The 21,468-nt window shown below is 44.3% G+C and overlaps 1 protein-coding gene across 1 annotated transcript in view; it reads right to left on the bottom strand.

Moving 5' to 3' along the window:
* Positions 1–16,666: 16,666 nt before the first annotated feature.
* The window catches only part of ADCY8 (adenylate cyclase 8), a 176,711-nt gene continuing 171,909 nt past the window's right edge, over positions 16,667–21,468 (bottom strand). Inside the window, exons 16-18 of the mRNA XM_077808832.1 lie at positions 19,930–20,022; positions 19,200–19,314; positions 16,667–17,154 (exon numbers count right to left, since the gene is read on the bottom strand). Of these exons, the coding sequence (XP_077664958.1) occupies positions 16,667–17,154; positions 19,200–19,314; positions 19,930–20,022 (696 nt within the window). The remainder of the gene's footprint in view (positions 17,155–19,199; positions 19,315–19,929; positions 20,023–21,468) is intronic.

Here is a 21,468-nt window from a genome sequence, read left to right as displayed (position 1 = left end):
GTGGCATTTTTAAAGTCAGAAAGAATTAGGGGTGTGAAGGAACGCTTATTGCAAAGGTTGCACGGTGAGCAAGAGTTACTGCGTTCATGGAAATGTAAGCAGCCATGTTGGAAGCTTGAAGTGGGAGGAATGGGAGAAAGAGCCTCACTTGAATTGATGGAGACAGGCAGTAGAAGTCTGACCTGGGTCAGCTTTTATATTCATACAACTGAAACAAGTCAGTCTGAGCACAAGGCCGAATGGAGAGGGATTGCAGTCCTCAGTGACAGTGAGGCTAACCTTTCCATGAATGACGGTGAGAAGTGGGATGCTAACAGTATTAGACACTGGTGTGATTAAAAATAGTATCTGCTATTCCAGTAGCTGGGATAGAAGTTTCAAGAGCTGTTATTCCCTCCTGTTTCAGGTTGTAGATTGAAAAGTAGCTGGGGCCAGGCATGAATATGGTTTCATGATACAGTATTGAATGATTATTTATTTCTACTATTCAGCAATGGGACTCAGTGTTGCCAGGACAAGCTTAAGGCAATCTGGGGCCCTAAACACACTGTATATGCGGACTGCCCTTGGTCACACCCCCACACTATAGCCACACCCCCATGTACTGGGTCCCTACACCTTCTTGGGGTGGCAATGCCAGAGGCCACTTACACAAGAGTATTGTGCTGGAGTGCCCACTTTGAGCAGGGTTCCTTGTCTACTGGTAGCTTGGGGCGTGTCTATAGGTGAGAAGATTCAGATGCCCTCCATCCCTCATGTGTGTGTGGATCCCTTCTGACGCCATCACATCACAACTGAGATTGGCCAGTGACAGGGAACCCCCTCCTTTATCACCTCATATAGACCCCTGGTGGGTGGCACAGGGTAATGTGTTTCAGGGTTACTAACCCAATAAGATGAATGGAGCAATTCTCATCTCCCCGAGCTATTGTTTCAGGCTGCCTGCAGACTCTGGCAGTCATTGCTATAACACTTGTTTCACATTTTGAATGTGTTCTTCAGAACTGCTATCAGAATCTGGCCCTGGGTTTTGTAGATAAAATAACCCAGTCAGTCAGACTTAGAATCCCACTAGTCCCACCTCACCCCAAATCCTTCCTCCTCTTCTGCAAAGAAGCAAGATGGAAGCAGGGCAAATCATAAATAAAAATGCATAGACAAGAAGGACTTATCATGAGTTCTAAGAACAGCCCCAGAAGGAGCCTGATACTAAGGGAGGGGAGCCTTAGCTTTGGCCTGATCCAGCCTGAATCTTTAGCTGGCTGATGGGAAAAGTCACCTCGGCTGAGATCAGTTGCTTGGGTAGATCACAGAGCTGAAGCTAGCCCAGGAAGTTCCTCATTCCTAGTTCATGAAGAGCTTTTCTATCGGTAATAACACCCTGTTGTGTACCTGTTGGCTTCCTATTTAGCCAATTCAGTTGGCCAAGAGCAGGGTGACACTGACACCCAGGCAACCATACTAAGGGTCTGGCAAAGAGCTATCCACGGCAGCCTTTTGGTTAGCTTGGAGGGAAACTGAAGGAGGCCTCATTAGATACATTATAAAGGCTTTAATGTCTTAACCTGAAGGATCAAACAATGGGCCCTGCAAGAGATAAGTTAGCAGAGGAAGATCATGATAGATGACAATTCCTAGCTTACATCCTCTCCTCGCACTTCATGGAGCTTGGTGACATAAGAGAATGATACAAAATAATTAGTTTCAAAGGGGAGATTTTCCACACTGATCCGCTCCCTTCCACTTTTAAAAATTTCCCCCCTAACAGCTTAGTGCAAGAGTCTGATTTCAGGTGCCAAAGGAGCTTGGGATATGTGTAAGAGGACTGGAGTGGGACAAGGCCCATTATGGAATAGCCTGGTGAACTCAGAACACTTTTAATAGACTTAAAGTTCTCTACAAGTATGTCACTTTTTTCCCGAGGCAAGAGAAGGAAGAGCTGTGTGGTTTGGGTGTGCGCTGAGCTGATATAGAATTAATAATTCAAAGCAGCAGAAGCTTTTATTCTGCCTTGATGCTTTGCACTGTCACTTTCATCAATAAAAACTCTAGCCTCTGTTTTTCGGCAGGAATGGCTAAAATCCAAGTGAAATACTATGCTTTATAAATATTATTTTTGTCTTGGGACAGATTCAGCTAACAGTGCAGTTCAGACTTTGCCGGGAGAGAGACAATAAAACAAATAATTCTCTAATTCCCCTAATTAGCCTCTGTGACAAGTACAGGAAACACATTTTTAATTATGGATTGCAGTTATGTAATGTTTTTCTTTCGGAAAGATCCTTTTGAGCATCTAAAAATAACTCCTCCCCTTCCCCCATCTCCAGGAGAAGATTTTCACTACACTCTTCTTTTACTACTTTCTGTATGATCTATTCTGCAGCAGCCATTTGTGGCCTTTGTGACACAGAAGATTGCATAAGCCATGGAAGACTGCATAGTTATTTATACTGCACCAGATGCACACATGCTTATTTGCAAATGATGAGACATTTAATAGTAATGAGATATGGCACTTACCTAGCACTATTCATTCACTGAACTCAAAGCACTGTAATCGTATGGGAATATATTAATACCCCTGTTTGGCCAAGGTCACATCTTGGGTCACTGTGAGAGAGCTGGGAGTAGACCTCAGTTCTCCTGGTCTCATGTCAAGAAAAGATGGACCCTGCCCCGAGGATCTTAAAATCTAATTAAAACAGATTACATGATATTTTCACAACACACGATGAAGGGAGTGAGAAGCTGGGTGGTGCTGGAGGAAATGCAATTGGAAGAAACAATTTTAACTTCTCTTCTGATATTTAGTTGTTAAGATCTGGATGCGTTTTTAAAATCAATCAGCCAAACACAGGGATGGAGAGTTCCATGGGTGCTTTCCCTAGCAAGATGCACAGAGTGAGCGTTGTTTGCTAGGGGTTTTGCACACACTAGTAACATGGAAAATGTCAGCCTTTTTAACACTCAGTCAGTGAAACTGACCATTCCATAGGCTGAATATTTTGCTTCTGTAGGCAATTGTTGGTCAGCCCCCAGGAGCCAGCTTTGGACGAGAGTGAAGAGATCATGCTAGATTCATGGAGTTTAAGGCCAGAAAGGACAATTAGTTCATTTAGTCTGACCTCCTGTACAGCACAGGCACAGAATTTCCCTCAGTTATCCCTGCATTGAACCCAATAACTTGTCTTTGATTGGAGCATCTCTTCCAGAGAGGCATCCTCAGTCTTGATTTGAAGACTTCAGAAGACGGCGAATCCATCACTTCCCTTGGCAATTTGTTTCAATGGTGAATCATCCTCATTATGAAACATTTGTATCTTATTTCTAATTTGAATTTTTCTGGCTTTAGCTTCCAGCCATTGCTTCTTGTTATGCCTTTCTCTGGTAAATTAAAGAGCTCTTTTGTATATGATATTTTCTTCCTGGGAAGGTAGATAATAAGATAGAAAATATCATATTGCCTCTATATAAATCTATGGTACACCACATCTTGAATACTGTGTGCAGATGTGGTTGCCCCATCTCAAAAAAGATATATTAGAATTGGAAAAGGTTCAGAAAAGGGCAACAACAATGATTAGGGGTATGGAATGCTGCCATATGAGGAGAGATTAATAAGACTGGGACTTTTCACCTTGGAAAAGCGACGACTAAGGGGGGATATGATTGAGGTCTATAAAATCATGACTGGTGTGGAGAAAGTAAATAAGGAAGTATTATTTACTCCTCATAACACAAGAACTAGGGGTCACCAAATGAAATTAATAGGCAGCAGGTTTAAAACAAACAAAACAAAGTATTTTTTCACACAACACACAGTCAACCTGTGGAGCTCCTTGCGAGAGGATGTTGTGAAAGCCAAGACTATAAGAGGGTTCAAGAAAGAACTTGATAAGTTCATGGAGGACAAGTCCATCAATGATTTATAGCCAGGATGGGCAGGGATGGTGTCCCCAGCCTCTGTTTGCCAGAAGCTGGGAATAGGTGACAGGGGATGAATCACTTGATGACTGCCTGTTCTGTTCAGTCCCTCTGGGGCACCTGGCATTGGCCATTGTCGGAAGACAGGATGCTGGGCTAGATGGACCTTTGGCTTGACCCAGTGTGGCTGTTTTTATGTATTTATACTCTGTAATGAATTAAATGAAATCCAGTGAATCCCTTCCTTTTCCATAAATATTCCTTCTGAGTCAGTCAGGCTTGACATTGGCACTATGCACTGGCAGAACCTGTTTGACGACCACACAGAAACTGAGCTGTCAGGCTGGTGGAGCACAGAAATTAGAGCTAGTAAGGAATTATATGTGACAGTCTTAGACTATGGCCTTTCCTTGTCAGAGTAGCTGACAGCCAGATGAGAGAAGCACTCAGCTGTAGGGTGGCAGTGTGCAGACTAGCCAGTAATGCTTAGCGAAACCCACCTGGCATTTTCAAACTTGAATACACAGAAAGGAGGGGGAGGCAGGATCAGTGAAAATGTTTATAGGGGTAAAGTCCAGACAGTCTGGTTGAACTCTTAGCCAAGTGTCTGAGGAAAGTTGGGGTATGGATAAGAACTAGCTGTCTGAAGCTTAATTCAGATCAGACTGAGGTTATGCCGGTAGGTTGGGGACCGGGAGGCTGATACCTCAGGTACTTGCCTGCCACTCACTTCTTGTGAGCATTTGCAATCTGGGGGTAGTGCTGGATCGCCATCTGCTGTTAGATGTGCACACTGCAGCAAGTGTCATGATTGCTTTTTACCAGATTCTGCCTGTCCGGGAGATTGCATTCTTCCAGATGTGGACCTTGCTGCCAGGCTCCAGCCTTACCGAGGCAGAACGGTTGCCCCATGTAGCACCTCAAGATCCAAAGAAACCCAAATTTGCTGACCTTCCAGGCACACTGCAAGGCCTGTCTCTTTGGGCAGGGATGGCTGAGGGTTAAGGCAGTTGAGGGTGGGTGTGTCTGGTGGGGAAGTGCAATTGGGGTTGTAAGTTGTATTGGTCACGTGCCTGGTGATCAGCTGGTGTGTGGCAGGGTGGGAGGAAGCAGTGCTCTTGCTCTGGTTGGGTTGTATTTGGCATTTCCAGTGTTCTTGTCTCTTTGAATTCAAACTGAAATCTGAATGAATAAATAAAAAGGAAGCCATGAAATGGCATTTTGCAGCCAGGACACAGGAGCCCTTTTTTTTTTTTTTAAATAGGGTGATGGATTGGTTTGCATGGAAACTGAACTCCTCCTGTTATTCACACAGTGGGCACTGAACAGCATGGGAAAACAGAACCCACATCATCTCTCCAGTGACCCTCCACCCTCATGGACAATGATTGCCAACAAACGGACCAGTTGTGTTGGTGATGGTGGCTTTCCTACCGCCTTTTCACACGGTGACCAAGCCTGATACAACCAAGTCATTTTACTCAGGCCACTGACCAGCCATCATCCCGTAACAACTTGCAGTCAATGGGCTAGACTAGAATCAGCCACCTAGAAATACTATCTGAGCCCATCTCCCTGTGAACCATTCAGGGGAGGTATTCTCTCTCCTAAACCTGCATTAGCCTCAATCGCCTATGGCTGGCACTTTGGGGAGCTAGTATTTCTACTCAACATGGGTGAGGATGTGTGTCAAAGTATAGAAAATAGGTTTTTTTAAAAAAAGAAATAGATACCTAATGAAACTGATCCTTAACTCACTGCCATAAAAATCTCAGTATCATTGCTGCTGTGTGTGAGCAGGTATAAAGATGAGAGCTTTGTTGCCCAAACCCCTTTACTTGTTTGGATCAATGGACAAAAATCCTCCAGTTTCACACTATCCTGGTAAGAGTCTTCACATATTTTATTTTACCTATATCCCACTGTCTCAAGGCAAAGCTGTACTGAATGGTGTTCCTCCCCCACATCCGAAGGGAGTGCTGCTGAAAAGAGCTTCAGAGATACATTAATTGTGAAGTAGCAAGGCCTTCGGCGCATCAATTTCAGTGTGTTTATTAGGTGGTAAAAGGGGAAAATGGAAAAAAAATTGATTAAGGAAAATGACTATATAAAGAAACGGACTTCACCCATTAATGTGACATACCCCAAGTAAACATTACTACCAGCAAGGCTAATTAACACAAAGTGCCTTAAATTCGAACCCAAGGACAATAGGCTTCAATGACAAGGAGACACTGACATGGAGTTTTTAAGCATTCTCCGTGTGTCCCGTCTATTGCATTGTAATCTTTCCCCCTCATGTAGTGAAGAGCGGAGCTTGAAAGACTGCAAATGCCCATCCATGTCACTCTGCTGTTGGATGACAACTGACAGGAATTCCCAGCCAGGTTAAGAATTTGACTGTGCAATTACAAAGCTCTTCATGTACCAATGGAGAAGCTTAATGTGGCGCTTTTCTGCTCTAATCATTTCATTGCACCTCTGCCAAAATCAAGTCTTGGGTAGGACTCTGTGCTTCTAAGGTGTCAGCTTGACAGTGTCCAATGAAAGGTTATTTGGCCATTATTAACTGTCCACTGAAAACAGAAAAGGAGTACTTGTGGCACCTTACAGACTAATTTGTTAGTCTCTAAGGTGCCACAAGTCCTCCTTTTCTTTTTACGAATACACACTAACACGGCTGCTACTCTGAAACCTGTCATTATTGAAAACAGGGAGATACTGAGTATTTTTGACATGGAAACTCCTTGATGTTCCATTCTGCATAGAAAAAGGAGGTAAATGCTTATGGATACCGAAGAGAAGGATTAAATGAGACTGTCACTTAGAGAAATCGTTGCTGGCTGTTTTCAGATATTTTCAGCAAGCAACAGTGAGATTATCAGGAATGAGTGAGAAGCTGTGTTTTTTTTTCAGTTGTTACATACACAACAGCCACGGTTATCAGGTCAGCATTTAGCGAAGTCCACACTGTGGTATCTGACAGCTTATCTAAACCGTGTAAATTCCTGCATGCACTAGCATGTGGCGCTAAGGGCCCATGCTAGACCCTGCCAATGCACACTAAAAGTTCCCTACTGTGCATTAATGTAGTCCTGTTTCAAAGAGTAGTACATTAACACACACTGGCGACCTTTTAGTGTGTGTCAGCAGGGTCCACACAGGCCACTTAGTGTGCAACACACTAGTGCAACACTGGAATTTACATCCCTCTAGCATGTACTAATGCGCTGTATAGAAAAGCCCTGAGATACCACAGTTCAGCTCTATGCTAAGTACAGGGAAATGAAGGATTGTCTACATGGGGACACTCAGGGAAAATTAATCCAAATGAACTAAATGTGTGAATTTAAAGTGGATTTGTTAAACCACATTAAATGCTTGTGTGGATGCTCTCATTCAGAATTCAGATGGTCTTAATTTGTTTTAATTTAATTAACTTCCAAAGTGAATTATAGTGTGAACATAGGGATAAAATGTGGTCTCACTAATCTACTTCAAAAATTAATTTGGATTAATTTTCCTGAGTGTCCCTGTGTAGACAAGCCCCAATACTCTCAAATCTCACTGTGTGATAAATGTTGTCTCTGTAGTGGTGAGTCATATCGCATTTTCACCTCTTCTTCTTGAACTTTGAACATTAGATATGGTATTGTCAATCAACCAGAAGGGACCTGAAATATTTTTTTAATATGCCAAACACTACAATTTTAGCCCCAAATTTGCTCTTTATTAAAGTGGGTGAATGACCTTACATTGTAAATATATACACATGGAGGAGTGTAAGATCAGTGATCCAGCTAGTTCAATATCCTATCTGAGTCAGTGATCAAAATTGGGTTCTTCAGAGACTGGGAATAACTGACCATACCGCAGTTGATGTGTTGGTTCAGCGGATGCTATTCTTCTTCCTACAAATAGCTAATCTTTTTAAAAAGACAATTTCTGAAGCTATATGAAACAGTGTATTGTTATGGGAGATGCATCCAAACCAAACTGTGGATTCAAACATGCCTAAACTTTGGCTAAATTCAACTCCAGCTCTATACTGGGGCTTGAGCTCACCGCTGGTATTTACGAGGGTGCATATGCCTAGTCACTGCCTACACTGCTTGCATATTGGACTTCTTGTAGGCTGCCACTGGGTAAGTCTTTGTTCCGAAGACCATCACAGACCTAATTTAAAGCCAATGGGTGTGGCTAATACTCCTTCAGTCTCAGTGGAAGAACCAGTCAAGCCCCTCCGTGTAGAAGAGACAGCTACAGACAATGGAAGCGCTGGCCTGGGCACACGGCAAGTCGGAGCAAAACCAAGTGGTCTGAGGGATTTCCCTGGTTGCAGATACAGGGGCGAGGCTATTGGTTTTGCAGCCTGTTTGTGGTAGAAGCCAGCAGAGCTTGGGGTCATGGAATGGTAGACTGGGGAGTTTCTGCGCAAGGAAACTGCCTGCTGCTGTTTGTGTACAAAAAATGTCCAAAAAGTTCTGTGTCTATGAACACAATAGAAACAAAGATTTTACCAAAGAAAAACCTGACTCACATCATCTATTTCTCATTCTACTAGAAACAACCCTATAAAGCCCCCAATATTGGCTAACCTCTTGGGCCAAAGATATCATGACAAGTTGCCTGCATAGCAACATCCTGTACTACTAAGCCTAAGCTTACACAGAGAAAGACTTCAGTTTTGTACTGGAATGTAGAAATCAAGTATGTGGTCCGGATGGATCCCTCCTTCTTTAGCCTGAATAGCGGTACCTGCACCAGCAGACAGGAACCACTGACGCTAGATATAAATATTGATATGGGTTGGGTGTAAGATCACAAATTACAATGCTATTGACAAGTCATAGAGTATATCTATAAAACAGAGCGTAGGTAATAGCTAGTGTTTCACTTGTGGCCTTTAGGCCGGTGGTCACCAACCAGTCGATCTGATTGACTGGTTGATCCTAGAGGATCTCCCAGTCGATCGCAATCTCCAGTGGGGCTGCTGCTAAGACAGGCTTCCTGCCTGCCCCGGCCCCACGCTGCTCCTGGAAGTGGCCAGCGTGGCCCGTGGCCTCGGGAAGGTAGGGGTCTCCCTCTGCGCGCTGCTTCTGCCTGCAAGCACCGCCCCCTGCAGCTCCAATTGGCCAGGAACAGGGAGTTATGGCCAATGGGAGCTGTGGGGTGGTGCTTGCAGAGAGGGGCAGCGTGCAGAGCCATGTCCTGCCCGCTCCCTTCCCCAGGGGCCACAGGGGTGCGTTGGCCCCTTCCGGGAGTGGCATGGGGCCTGGGCAGGCAGGGAGCCTGCCTCAGCGGCAGCCATGCTGCACTGCCGACCGGGAGCCGCTGGAGGTAAGTGCTGCCGGGCGGGGGGCCACACCCCAACCCCAGCCCTGAGCTCCCTCCTGGAACCAATACCCCATACCCCCTCCTGCACCCTGAACCCCCTCCTGTACCCCAAGCCCCAGCCCTGACCCCCCTCCTGCACCCCAACCCCCTGCCCTAGGCTCAGCCCAGAGCCCCCTCCCACACTGCAAATCCCTCGGTCCCAGCCCAGAGCCCGCACCCCCTCCCGAACCCCAACCCTCTACCCCAGCCCCGTGAAAGTGAGTGAGGTTGGGGGAGAGCGAGTGATGGGGGAGGGAGAGTGGAGTGAGTGGGGCAGGGCTTTGGGGAAGGGGTGGGGCCTTGGGGAAGGGACAGGGTAGATCCTGGGTTGTCCTTAAATTCAAAACGTGATCTTGGGCTTAAAAAGGTTGGAGACCACTGCTTTTGGCTATCACATTTGCATAAGTCACAAGCAGTGGAATAAGTAGGCTCCATCTAACATAGACAAGTAACCCCAGGCTGGGATTTTTTACCTGTGATAGTCACAGGTGAAATGTCCTCACTAGCATATTATTCCATGAGACTGAACAAATTTAGCCAGCGCTTTATCTGTGTGACACAAAGCTCAGACTTCATTAGCAAAGAATTCTGCTCGGGAATATAGCTACACTAAGGGGGATTTTGGAAGGACTAACAAAAAAAAAAAAAAGCCACCCATGCCTATGCCGAGAAGCACAAGATTAAAAATCCTATTATCCTCACATCTTCAGCATGGATTCCTGTTGTCTAGTTAACACCTTCCTCATGCTGGAAATTGTCACTACAAGGGTTGGCAGCATTGACAATGAGAAGGAGAAAACTGGTCATCAGGGACATGTGTGTTTAGCAAGGATGAAATGCCAAGTGAACCACAGGAAACACTCATCTATCCCTGTTGGTAGGAAAACTAGCGCCTAAGGGAAAAGACAGCTGTTTTTTAAAGCGCTGTTTAAACATGCCAAGACTTGGTTTCCTAGTGCCCCAAATGCTGCATCGAATGTGAAATTAGTTTAACTATCTCAGGGCTTGTCTGTGCAGTGCAGATTATGGGGCTATGACTAGCAATGCACATTAAAATGTTGCACGCCAAGGGTAAGTTTATGCTGCGATTAAAAATCCACGACTGGCCCGTGCCATCTGACTCAGACTCGCTGGGCTTGAGCGAAGGGGTTGTTTAATGGGGGTGTAGATGTTCAGGCTTGGGCTGCAGCCTGAACTTTGGGATCCTCCCACCTTGCAGGGTCCTGGAATCTGGGCTCCCGCCCAAGGCCAGATGTCTACACTGCAATTAAATGGCCACTTCGCCCAAGCCACATGAACCCATGTCAGCTGGCATGGTCCAGTTGCGGATATCTAATTGCAGTGTAGACGTACTCTAACTGCCCCATGTAGACCCTGCTAGCATGAACTAAAAGGTACCTAGTTCACATTAACATAGTGTAGCCCATACAGTAATTATAGCAGTAATCATCAGAGAAAGGGGTAAGGAATTAGTAGCAGAAATGCGAGACCTATAGGCCTAGACTTATCAGAATAGCTTATGCAGTTAGCATAAGGCCTTATAGCATGAGTAGGAGTAGCTGCTCAATAAATTAGTATAAGTAAATAACCGAACCGTGATCTTAAGTCACAAGATGCATAAGACTTTGTTTATTGTTTTGCAATAAACACCAGTGTTGCAAACTGATGGCAGGTAACTGCAAGAAGGGAGTTCATACCAACGTAGAATATTTTGGAGGGACACAACAGCAGATGCCAGTGTTAGAATATAGATAATCAGGCTTGCCTGTAAAGCCGATACTTTAGCATACGCTAACGTTAAGAATGTAGATGTATTTTTAACACTTAGCTAGTTACAGGGGTATTTAAAACAAAGGAGCAAAGTCACAGTCCGCCTGTGTATGGGCCTTCTCTCACTAGGATAGTCTGAGGCTCTGTGCTTCGGCTAAGGCCTTTAGCTAAACAGCAGAGGCAGCCATAAGCTGGGAAGCCGCCGTTCACCTCCTCACATCCCAAACCAGTTGCACTGAAATAAAGTGGTATTGGGCTGTTAGGAAGATGATCCTGTCCTGACAGTGCCCATCACCACCAGATGAAGAAACAGATTTTTAAGATGGTTAAAGAAAACTTAGTTTGATAGCACCCTGTCTGGCAAAAAATCACTTATCAATGGTTGTAATTGTGAAACCCTCATTTCTGTATTGTTTTATCTTTATGGCCCCCACATTTCTATTGTTAATCTGTCTGGTTCTCTAATTGTCTCTGTCTGCTGTATAATTAATTTTGCTAGGTGTAAGTTAATTAGGGTAGTGGGATGTAATTGGTTAGAGAATTTTGTTACAATATATTAGGATTGGTTTGTTAAATTTCAGTAAAATAATTGGTTAAGGTATAGCTGAGAATATTACTATATAAACTTGGGTCAAACAGGAAGTGGGGGGGGGAAGGGAAATTGGAATTATGCTTGCTAAGTGGGGGGAGAACGGGAATAAGGAATAGGGAACGGAGAACAGGATCACAGGCAAGGCTCTGCGGCGTCAGAGTTGGGAATGGGGACATGGGGTAAACGCTCTGCGGTGTCGGAGCCAGGAAGGGGGACGCAGGGTAAATGCTCTGCAGCATCGGACCTGGGAAGGGGGATGCGGGGTAAATGCTCTGCGGCATTAGAGCTGGGAAGAGGGACGCAGGGTAAACGCTCTGCAGTGTCAGAGCTGGGAATGGTAACTAAACGCTCTGTGGCGTTGGAGCCGGGCAGGGGGACATGGGGTAAACACTCTGCGGCGTCGGAGCTGGGAGTGGGACATTGGGTAAATGCTCTGCGGCATCGGAGCTGGGAAGGGGGACGCTGGGTAAACGCTCTGCGGCGTCGGAGCTGGGAAGGGGGACGCGGGGTAAACACTCTGCGGCGTCGGAGCTGGGAGTGGGACATGGGGTAAACACTCTGTGGCGTCGGAGCCGGGAAGGGGGATGCGGGGTAAACGCTCTGCGGCGTCGGAGCTGGGAGTGGGACATGGGGTAAATGCTCTGCGGCGTCGGAGCTGGGAGTGGGACATGGGGTAAACACTCTGTGGCGTCGGAGCCGGAAAGGGGGATGCGGGGTAAACGCTCTGCGGCGTTGGAGCCGGGCAGGGGGACGTGGGGTAAACACTCTGCAGCGTCGGAGCTCGGAGTGGGACATGGGGTAAATGCTTTGCGGCGTCGGAGCCGGGAAGGGGGATGCGGGGTAAACGCTCTGCGGCGTCAGAGCTGGGAGGGGGACACGGGTAAACGCTCTGTGGCATTGGAGCCGGGCAGGGGGATGCGGGGTAAACGCTCTGCGGCGTCGGAGCTGGGAAGGGGGATGCTGGGTAAACGCTCTGCGGCGTCGGAGCTGGGAGTGGGACATGGGGTAAATGCTCTGCGGCGTCGGAGCCGGGAAGGGGGGCGCGGGGTAAACGCTCTGCGGCGTCGGAGCTGGGCAGGGGGACGCGGGGTAAACACTCTGCGGCGTCGGAGCTGGGAGTGGGACATGGGGTAAATGCTCTGTGGCATCGGAGCTGGGAAGGGGGACGCGGGGTAAACGCTCTGCGGCATTGGAGCTGGGAAGGGGGACGCGGGGTAAATGTTCTGCGGCGTCGGAGCTGGGAAGGGGGATGCGGGGTAAACGCTCTGCGGCGTTGGAGCTGGGAGTGGGACATGGGGTAAATGCTCTGCGGCATCAGAGCTGGGAAGGGGGATGCGGGGTAAACGCTCTACGGCGTCAGAGCTGGGAAGGCGGACGCTGGGAACAGACTCTGTTGGCGTATAGAGATAAGCCTGATTGGTGAGAAGGGCTTTGGAATATGCTTGCTTGGAAACTAACCCCATTAAATATTAAATTGTTTTGTACTTTGGACTTCTGGTCTTTTGCTGCTTGCTGTGTGTGTGACAAGAACCAGGGAAGTGGGAGGGTGAAGGGAAAGCCCTCTAACAGCCTAACTACAGGTGAGCATAGTAACCTAACTGACATATATATTAATGAGTTTAACTTAACTACTATACTAACCCATGGGATAAGGACTGCCCAACATTATGAGGGTGAGGAATTTAAGCTATGGTAAAAGAGGTAGGAGTTTAGTGTATTTTCTGTTGGCACAGTAATTCTATTCCACTCACCTGGACATTACTCTTGTCATAAATATAAAGGGAAGGGTAAACACCTTTAAATCCCTCCTGGCCCGAGGAAAAACGCTTTCATCTGTAAAGGGTTAAGACGCTAGGATAACTTTGCTGGTACCTGACCAAAATGACCAATGAGGAGACAAGATACTTTCAAAGCTAGAGGCGGGGAGAAACAAAGGTTCTCTCTGTCTGTGTTGCTTTTGCCGGGACCAGAGCAGGAATGCAGGTCAGAACTCCTGTAAAGGGTTAATAAGCAATCTAGTTAGATATGCGTTAGATTCTGTTTTGTTTAAATGGCTGAGACAATAAGCTGTGCTGAATGGAATGTATATTCCTGTTCTTATGTCTTTTTGTAACTTAAGGTTTTGCCTAGAGGGATTCTCTATGTTTTGAATCTGATTACCCAGTAAGGTATTTACCATCCTGATTTTACAGAGGTGATTCTTTCACTTTTTCTTCAATTAAAATTCTTCTTTAAGAACCTGGTTGCTTTTTCATTGTTCTTAAGATCCAAGGGTTTGGGTCTGTGTTCACCTATGCAAATTGGTGGGGATTTTTATCAAGCCTTCCCCAGGAAAGGGGGTATAGGGTTTGGGAGGATTTTGGGGGGAAAGACGTTTCCAAGTGGGCTCTTTCCCTGTTATATATTTGTTAGACGCTTGGTGGTGGCAGCAATAAAGTCCAGGGGCAAAAGGTAAAATAGGTTGTACCTTGGGGAAGTTTTAACCTAAGCTGGTAAAAATAAGTTTAGGGGGTTTTTCATGCAGGTCCCCACATCTGTAGCCTAGAGTTCAGAGTGGGGAAGGAACCTTGAGAACTCTATATTTCAAACTACTGTATTTACAAATTCTACTGCTGTATACATGGGAACTGCATTCTGGAGTTTCCAGAAAGTCTGTTTCCTGTCTCTTTGCTTAGTGTGAATTTTTCACATTTTTACATTCACATCCACAGCTTGCTTTTAAAAGTGATTTTTAGTGCTTGTGAAAGGTGCCAGATTGGCAGCTCTGGAGAAAAGAGTCCTTCATTTATCTTGTGGCAAATATGCATAGCAGCAGGGCAAGCTTCCCCCCTCCCCACTAAGATGTCTCAATCCTGGCACAGAGATCTACATCCAGAGGTAAGAAGGGTAGTTCAGTCTTAATTCTCCATCTGCGGGGCCCAGATCAGCATTCATGTTGTGCTCCCTGTCAGTACCCAGCCCTGGTGAAGCTAATGATACAACTAGTGGACCAAATTCGATGATGACTTCTGGGCATGTACCACCTGAGGCACATTGTGCATACACTAAGAATAAGTACTTGGCCTCTTTACAGATGTCAAAAGGGCACAGGAGCCAGCAAAGAGAGCTGAAAACGGGAATTTGAGTGGAGATCTGCTGGAGGGGAAGGGAGGTAAGCCCTGGTTCCATAGGGGCAGTATGAGTTCTTGAGAGTGTTTGTTTGCTGGTTTGGTCTTGGTCTTTTGGTTTGGAACCAATTTTATTTAACATTTTCATTAATGACCTTGGCACAAAGAGTGGGAGTGTGTTAATAAAATTTGCGGATGACACAAAGTTGGGAGGTATTGTCAATACAGAGGAGGACCAGAATATCATACAAGAAGATACGGATGACCTTGAAAACTGGAGTAATAGGAATGGGATGAAATTTAATAGTGCAAGGTCATGCACTTAGGGACTAACAACAAGAATTCTTGCCATAAGATGGGGATTTATCAGTTGGAATCAACAATGGAGTGTTATTACCATTATACAAGGGACTGGTGAGACCTCATCTGGATTAATGTGTGCAATTCTGGTCTCCCATGTCTAAGAAAGATGAATTCTAACTGGAACAAGTATAAAGATGGACTACCAGGATGATTAGAGGAATGGAGAACCTACCTTACAAGAGGAAACTTAGGCAGAGTGTCTTATTTTGCCTAACAAAACAAAGGCTCTCTATAAATACATCAGAGGGAAAAATATCAGGGAGGGAGAGCAGTTATTTAAGTTAAATGCCAATGTTGGCACAAGAACAAATAGCTATACAATGGCCATAAACAAGTTTAGGCTTAAAATTAGATGAAGGTTTCTAACCATCAGACAAGCTATGTTCTGGAACAACCTCCCAAGGACAGCAGTAGGGGAAAAAATCTAACTGGTTTCAAGACTGAGCTTGATACACTTAGGGAGAGGATGTTATGATGAAACTGACTGCAATGGCATATGGCCCATCTGCTACTGCTAGTAGGAAATATCCCCAGTGATCACAGATGGGACACTAGATGGGGAGGGCTCTGAATTACTACAGTGAATTCTTTCCCAGGTGTTTGGTTGGTGGGTCTTTCCAATATGCTCAGGGTCTAACTGATCACCACATTTGGGGTTGGGAATGAATTTTTCCCCAGGTCAGATTGGCAGAGACCCTGGGGTTTAAATTTTGCCTTCTTCTGCAACGTGGGGCTGGTCTGAACTAGAGTAAATGGTGGACTCTCTAGAACTTGAAGTCTTTAAATCAAGGATTGAGGACTTCACTAACCCAGCCAGAGGTTATGGGCCTATTACAGGAGTGAATGGGTGGGTGAAGTTCTGAGGCCTGCGACCTACAGGAGCTCAGACTCGATCACCATAGTCCCTTCTGATCTTCAAGTCTATAAATCTAAAAGGAGCAGCGGTTGAAGTGGTGAGTTCTGTGATGTGGACTAGACTGAGACTCACTCATTTCACACAGGCCAAAGAGCCATCAGATGGTAATGATGTAGACCTGGTGTGAATTTGAAGTGATGCTCAAGGAGATGAAAGACAACCTTGTGGTTAAGGCATTGGACTGGAAATCAGGAGATCTGAGTGCAATTCCTGGCTGTGCCACAGGTTTCCTGTGTGACCTTGGACAAGTCACATGACCTCTCTGTGCCTCAGTTCCCTCCCCATTTGGTCTCTTAGGCCTCTTTAGATTCTAAACTCTTCCAGGCCAGGATTCTCTTTTATTAGGGGCTTGTGCGATGACTAGCACAATGGGACCCTGATCTTAGATGGGGCTTCTAGCTTACTATGGTAGTACAATGGATAACTAAGACTAAGTAATGACTAGAGGTCTCTCAGTCCATTACTAATTCCCGAAACTGCTGGTGACTTACGTTTTGCATGAACGTTGTATGAAAAGGAAAAAAAATCATACTTCTAAAAAAAATTAAACCCTTTTTATTTGTATATTTATTTTATATATAAAAGAAATTAAAAAAAAGAACACAAACAAAATGTTTATTATGGCAATTCAGTTTTGTCAGAGCCCTCTGCTTGGGCCACTGCCTCTGGTCCACTGGAAGTTAGCAAAGTCCGCCGGTTATAATGTCCCTTTATGATGCCGGAGTTATTGTTCTCATTAAGAATTTGCTTCTGTTTTTGCCTGTTAAGAGACTGTACAAGTCCTAATACAACAGCCGCTAAGGAATACTGTCCAGTCAGTTTTCTTGGTTGTAAGATTAAAGGATTTGGTTGTACTCTTCCTAGAAGAAAATACGTTTTGATTTTTCCTTCCTGTTCGCTGATACCTTTGACATAAATCTCTCCTCGATAGTCGAAGGCAAATCCCTTGTCCTTCAGGATCAGATACGTTTCTTCAGGCACTTGTATTCTGCCACTTACACCCGTGCTGTCCATTCGACTAGCTAGGTTAACCGTTTTGCCCCAGATATCATATTGGGGCTTCTTAGCACCGATAACTCCTGCTACAACAGAGCCATGGCTAATACCTACAAACAAAATAAAATCAAGAGGAAACATAATCAGACAATCGGGCAAGAATGTTTGAAATACCAAGTTTGCAATTATGCTTTAGAAGTTTGCTTCAGACACATTCTTCTCTGAGTTTTAGGAAAAGGGCGGAAATAAAGAGAAATAAGGACATAAAACATTGGAACTTCTATCTGGATATTGATTGTATATGGTAGCTATCACTATATGATGTGAATATCTGTAAACTATGCATCACCTTGACAGCAATAAACTTGGTACTGTACAAGGGCTCAGGACTAGCCATTGTTCCAAGTAGGTTTGCCATCTTTTGGGAGTTTATCCTGAAAGACAAACTTGTTAGTATTAGATGTGACATCATCATATTGTTAAGTATTAGGGGGTAGCCATGTTAGTATCTATCCACAAAAACAATGAGGAGTCCGGTGGCACCTTAAAGACTAACAGTTTTATTTGGGCATAAGCTTTCGTGTGTAAAAAACCCCACTTCTTCAGATGCAAGTGGGTTTCTTACCCATGAAAGCTTATGACCAAATAAATCCGTTAGACTTTAAGGTGCCACCGGACTCCTCATTGTCATCTTATTGTTACTTCCTATGGAAAGACATCACAAGATCATGATGCAATTGCTTAAAAATGTCATAGTTTCTTAACAGCTTAGCATTATTTTGGGAAAGCTAAAATTGTCCTGCAAGCACTCCTAATAAATTTAAGACAAGGGGTAATGCTGTAAGATTAAAAGGGTCTATATGCCTATTTTAAAAGTAAATTCAGTACTGGTGAAAGGTGATAGATACACAGCTCTGGAGAGAAATTGCTTTGCTTTCTCTCAGATGTATATGTGTATACAAGGACAGAATATATATAGGGACAATGACAATGCAAACCTCCAGACTGCATGATCTGTATAGCTCAACCTTGATGTGGAAAACCACCTCGAAGGGATCACATTTCTGTTGGATGTGTTTTGGGCTTGTCCAGTAATGCAGTCTGCTATACTGACTGTCAGGTGCAGGCATGTTACTGCTGTATCCAATACATATAGCCTATGATACTTTTGTGTCCCACCCTAATGGTTTCATCCAGGATGCCAGGTTTCCTATGGCAGCAATTCAAAACCACTGGTGGTCCTACAGGTCTGGGTAGAACTGGGATTAGATTTTTGTGCAAAGCCAAAAACCAAGTTGCTGTACTTAGAATAAGCTCCCATTTCTATTTTACAGGAGAAGCAGTTGATGCAGGGAGTTTAAATGAAAAAAGAGAAGGTGAGTCAATATCAGATCCAGGGTGCTCCTGGCTCCCAGTCTAGTGTTCAGACCATCACACAGTGATGCCTCTCTGTCAGACTCATGCGAGAGTGTACAGGATGTTGTCATCCATTGGTACCGTAGCTTGCCCAAGAGATTATAGGCATTATAAAAAGAGAACCAGAAGATTCTCTTTTAGGCTACATAGTGGGAGGCTGTATTTTGGGAGCCGGAGGATCGTATTTCTATCCTGCTCACGACTTTGAAGTCAATGTGATCACAGAAGACAAAATAGCTGGTGGTATTGAAGTTCAGTACATCCACGTGATCAGTATACAATGTCCTTGCAGGTCATAATAGGCAGAGGTAGGTAACAGGCAGCAGGTTTAAATCAAACATAAGGAAGCACTTCTTCACCCAGTGCACGAGCAACCTGTGGAACTTACTGCCAAAAGTATAACTGGGTTCAAAAAACAATTAGATGAGTCCATGAAGGAAAGGTCCGTCAATGGCTATTACCCCAGATGGTCTGGATGCAACCCCATGCTCCGGGTGTCCCTAAACCTCTGACTGCTAGAAGCTGGGACTGGATGACGGGAGAGGGCTCAATGAATAATTGCCTTCTTCTGTGCCTTCCCTCTTAAGCATCAGACACTGGCCACTATCAGAAGAAAGGATACTGGGCTAGATGGACCACTGGTCTGACCCAGTGTGGCCATTCCTATGTTCTTACATATAAAGGGTGTGTGCTTGCAAAAAATAAGCCATTTTATTTCAAATGCTTGCACGGTACTTACCGATGCGGAGTTCAAAGTTGTTGAACGAATGTTTGTTGATCTCCTGTATACTTTCATTCAAAGCTATGGAAAAGTCAGCCAGAGCGCACAAATGTCCCCATTTGTCTTCACATTGCTAAGAGTGAATTAAAATGGAATACATTATGTGTGTTTTGCATTTGCTATAAAACAACGGTCTCCCCAGAGCTAAGTATGTGAAATCATAATTCATAAGAGCAGTCTCATCATACCCTATTAAATCTCAGTGAAGTGGTTCACGGTTAATGGAGAGGTAATACATTCCATTTATGGTGCGCTGCTTACACATTTCAGTGCAGAGCTGCCTTGCTGTGAAATATTGTAGATACTTTGCTTGAGATCAGGAATTTGATGGGTAATAATGGGAATAAGCAGGAGGTGGGATTTCAGGAGATAAAATTAAAGCTGAGAGGGTGTGAGGAAAGAGAGAAACACAACTTGTCTTAGGAGGAAAAGTAACGAGAATGGGAGGCAGGGGAATAAGGGGACAAACAGCACTGAGAGTGAAAGAAGAAAAGAGAGGGAGAGAGAATTCTTCGAGAACAATTGTGATTTTCATTTGCTAGAAGTTCCAAATATCTATTTTCTTCTAGTAAATACCACCCTGTGAGCATCTAAAAATGACACCAATATCCTTTACTTTGCAGGAACAGATGAAGAGCATAACATTGACATCTCTGCTTGTTTTAAAAAGATTGAATTAGTCCCTTACCTGTTTTTCAGGTGATAATCCCGATACAGCCATGTATGTGCTGCCAATGGTTTTAATTTTTTCAATATCTTGAAATCTTTCTTCACCCAGTAACTAATGCAAATGAGACAAAAGGCTGTTACTTCTATAGTACCTGATGCAAAATGCGGTAGAGTTAAACTGTAAAAGTACAAAGACCTAAACTAATAATTATTCTCACAGTTCATTGTAAGGAAGATCTAATTTGGTAGAGCATCTTGTGTAATTGACAACGGCACACAGTTTGCTTGAACTTCTTTGTACAATGAGCTTAAAGCTTTCAATGTTTTCATGGTAGGTATTCACAAAATGCATTCAGTTAAACCCTGCAGGTCTGCTCGGCACAGCAAATTATGGATTGTACAAAATACACACACTCAAGTCCAATTTAAATTCAGGCAATTGCTGGAGTTCCATCACACACACACACACACACACACACACACACACACTAATTGAGCTTAAACAAACTGAAAAAAACCAACAACCAGCCCCCCAGAATGTTACAAAATCTCCGTAAATCCTAGAGGAAACTTCTCTTTTATTAGGCAAAACATGAACACCCTTATACTATATACCACTATGCAAAGTTCTTCCAGTTCATGTGTCTGAGGTTCCCATTGATTAAAAGCTAAAGGGATTACTTTATTCAAAGCAAGACGCATACCACAGGCTTATCACAGATGACCTCCCATCAAACTAACCACATTGTACGTAAGTCAAGAATCTGGGATCTTGGAAACATTGTATCTCGTTTATGGAAATCACACCACCTGCCTCTCATGGAATGCTGCACTGCCGCCTATGCAGGGAATGTAAACCCATATGCCTTTCAAACCATGGGAAGGCCAACACCTGACCTACTATCTGCTTGCAAAGCCATTTATGTGCCTTTCCCTGCCCAAAGCCAGCAGCTTCAATGCTCTCCTAAAGAAAGGAATCAATGCTTGTAACGCAGCCTTCATGAGCAATCTGATGGCAACACATCAGTGTGAACAGGCGTTCAGGGAAAACAATTATGGTAAAGAAACAGATTTCATTTTCAGCTTCCAAAGGGTTTTTGTAAACAGCAGTGAGCAACGCAGTAATTTAACAAGCATGACAAATATCTGAACCGTGCTCTTTTCAGGCGCAAAGAAGCCATTGGCTCTTAGATCATTTACAGAGAATATCTCAAGCTATCTTCTTTTTTGTCTTCTATTATTTTAAATACCCCTATATTTCAGAGGTTTAGCCTTTTTATCAGCTGCTTCATCCATGTTTAAAACAATGCCTTCTTTTTCATTTTCTGCTCTGTGGCATCTTACAAAGATGGATTTTAATATTGTGGGAAAATATTCAAATTGACTCAATTCTGTTTTTTTCCCCCTTATTGTGTTCACTAATTTGCCTAGGCAATTTAGGGAACATTTTCTAATACTAACACTTACCTTGAGCCCAAAAACCAGTTCAGGGCCTGATCCCACATTCTTCACATATCCAAGGTCAGTGGGATGTCACTGATCATGCAAAAAATGCAAG

This window comes from Eretmochelys imbricata, chromosome 2 (genome assembly GCF_965152235.1).
Source record: "Eretmochelys imbricata isolate rEreImb1 chromosome 2, rEreImb1.hap1, whole genome shotgun sequence".
Classification (NCBI taxonomy): domain Eukaryota; kingdom Metazoa; phylum Chordata; order Testudines; family Cheloniidae; genus Eretmochelys; species Eretmochelys imbricata.
The sequence above is the reverse complement of the archived record's forward strand: the minus strand, read 5'-3'. Positions and strand labels throughout refer to the sequence as shown.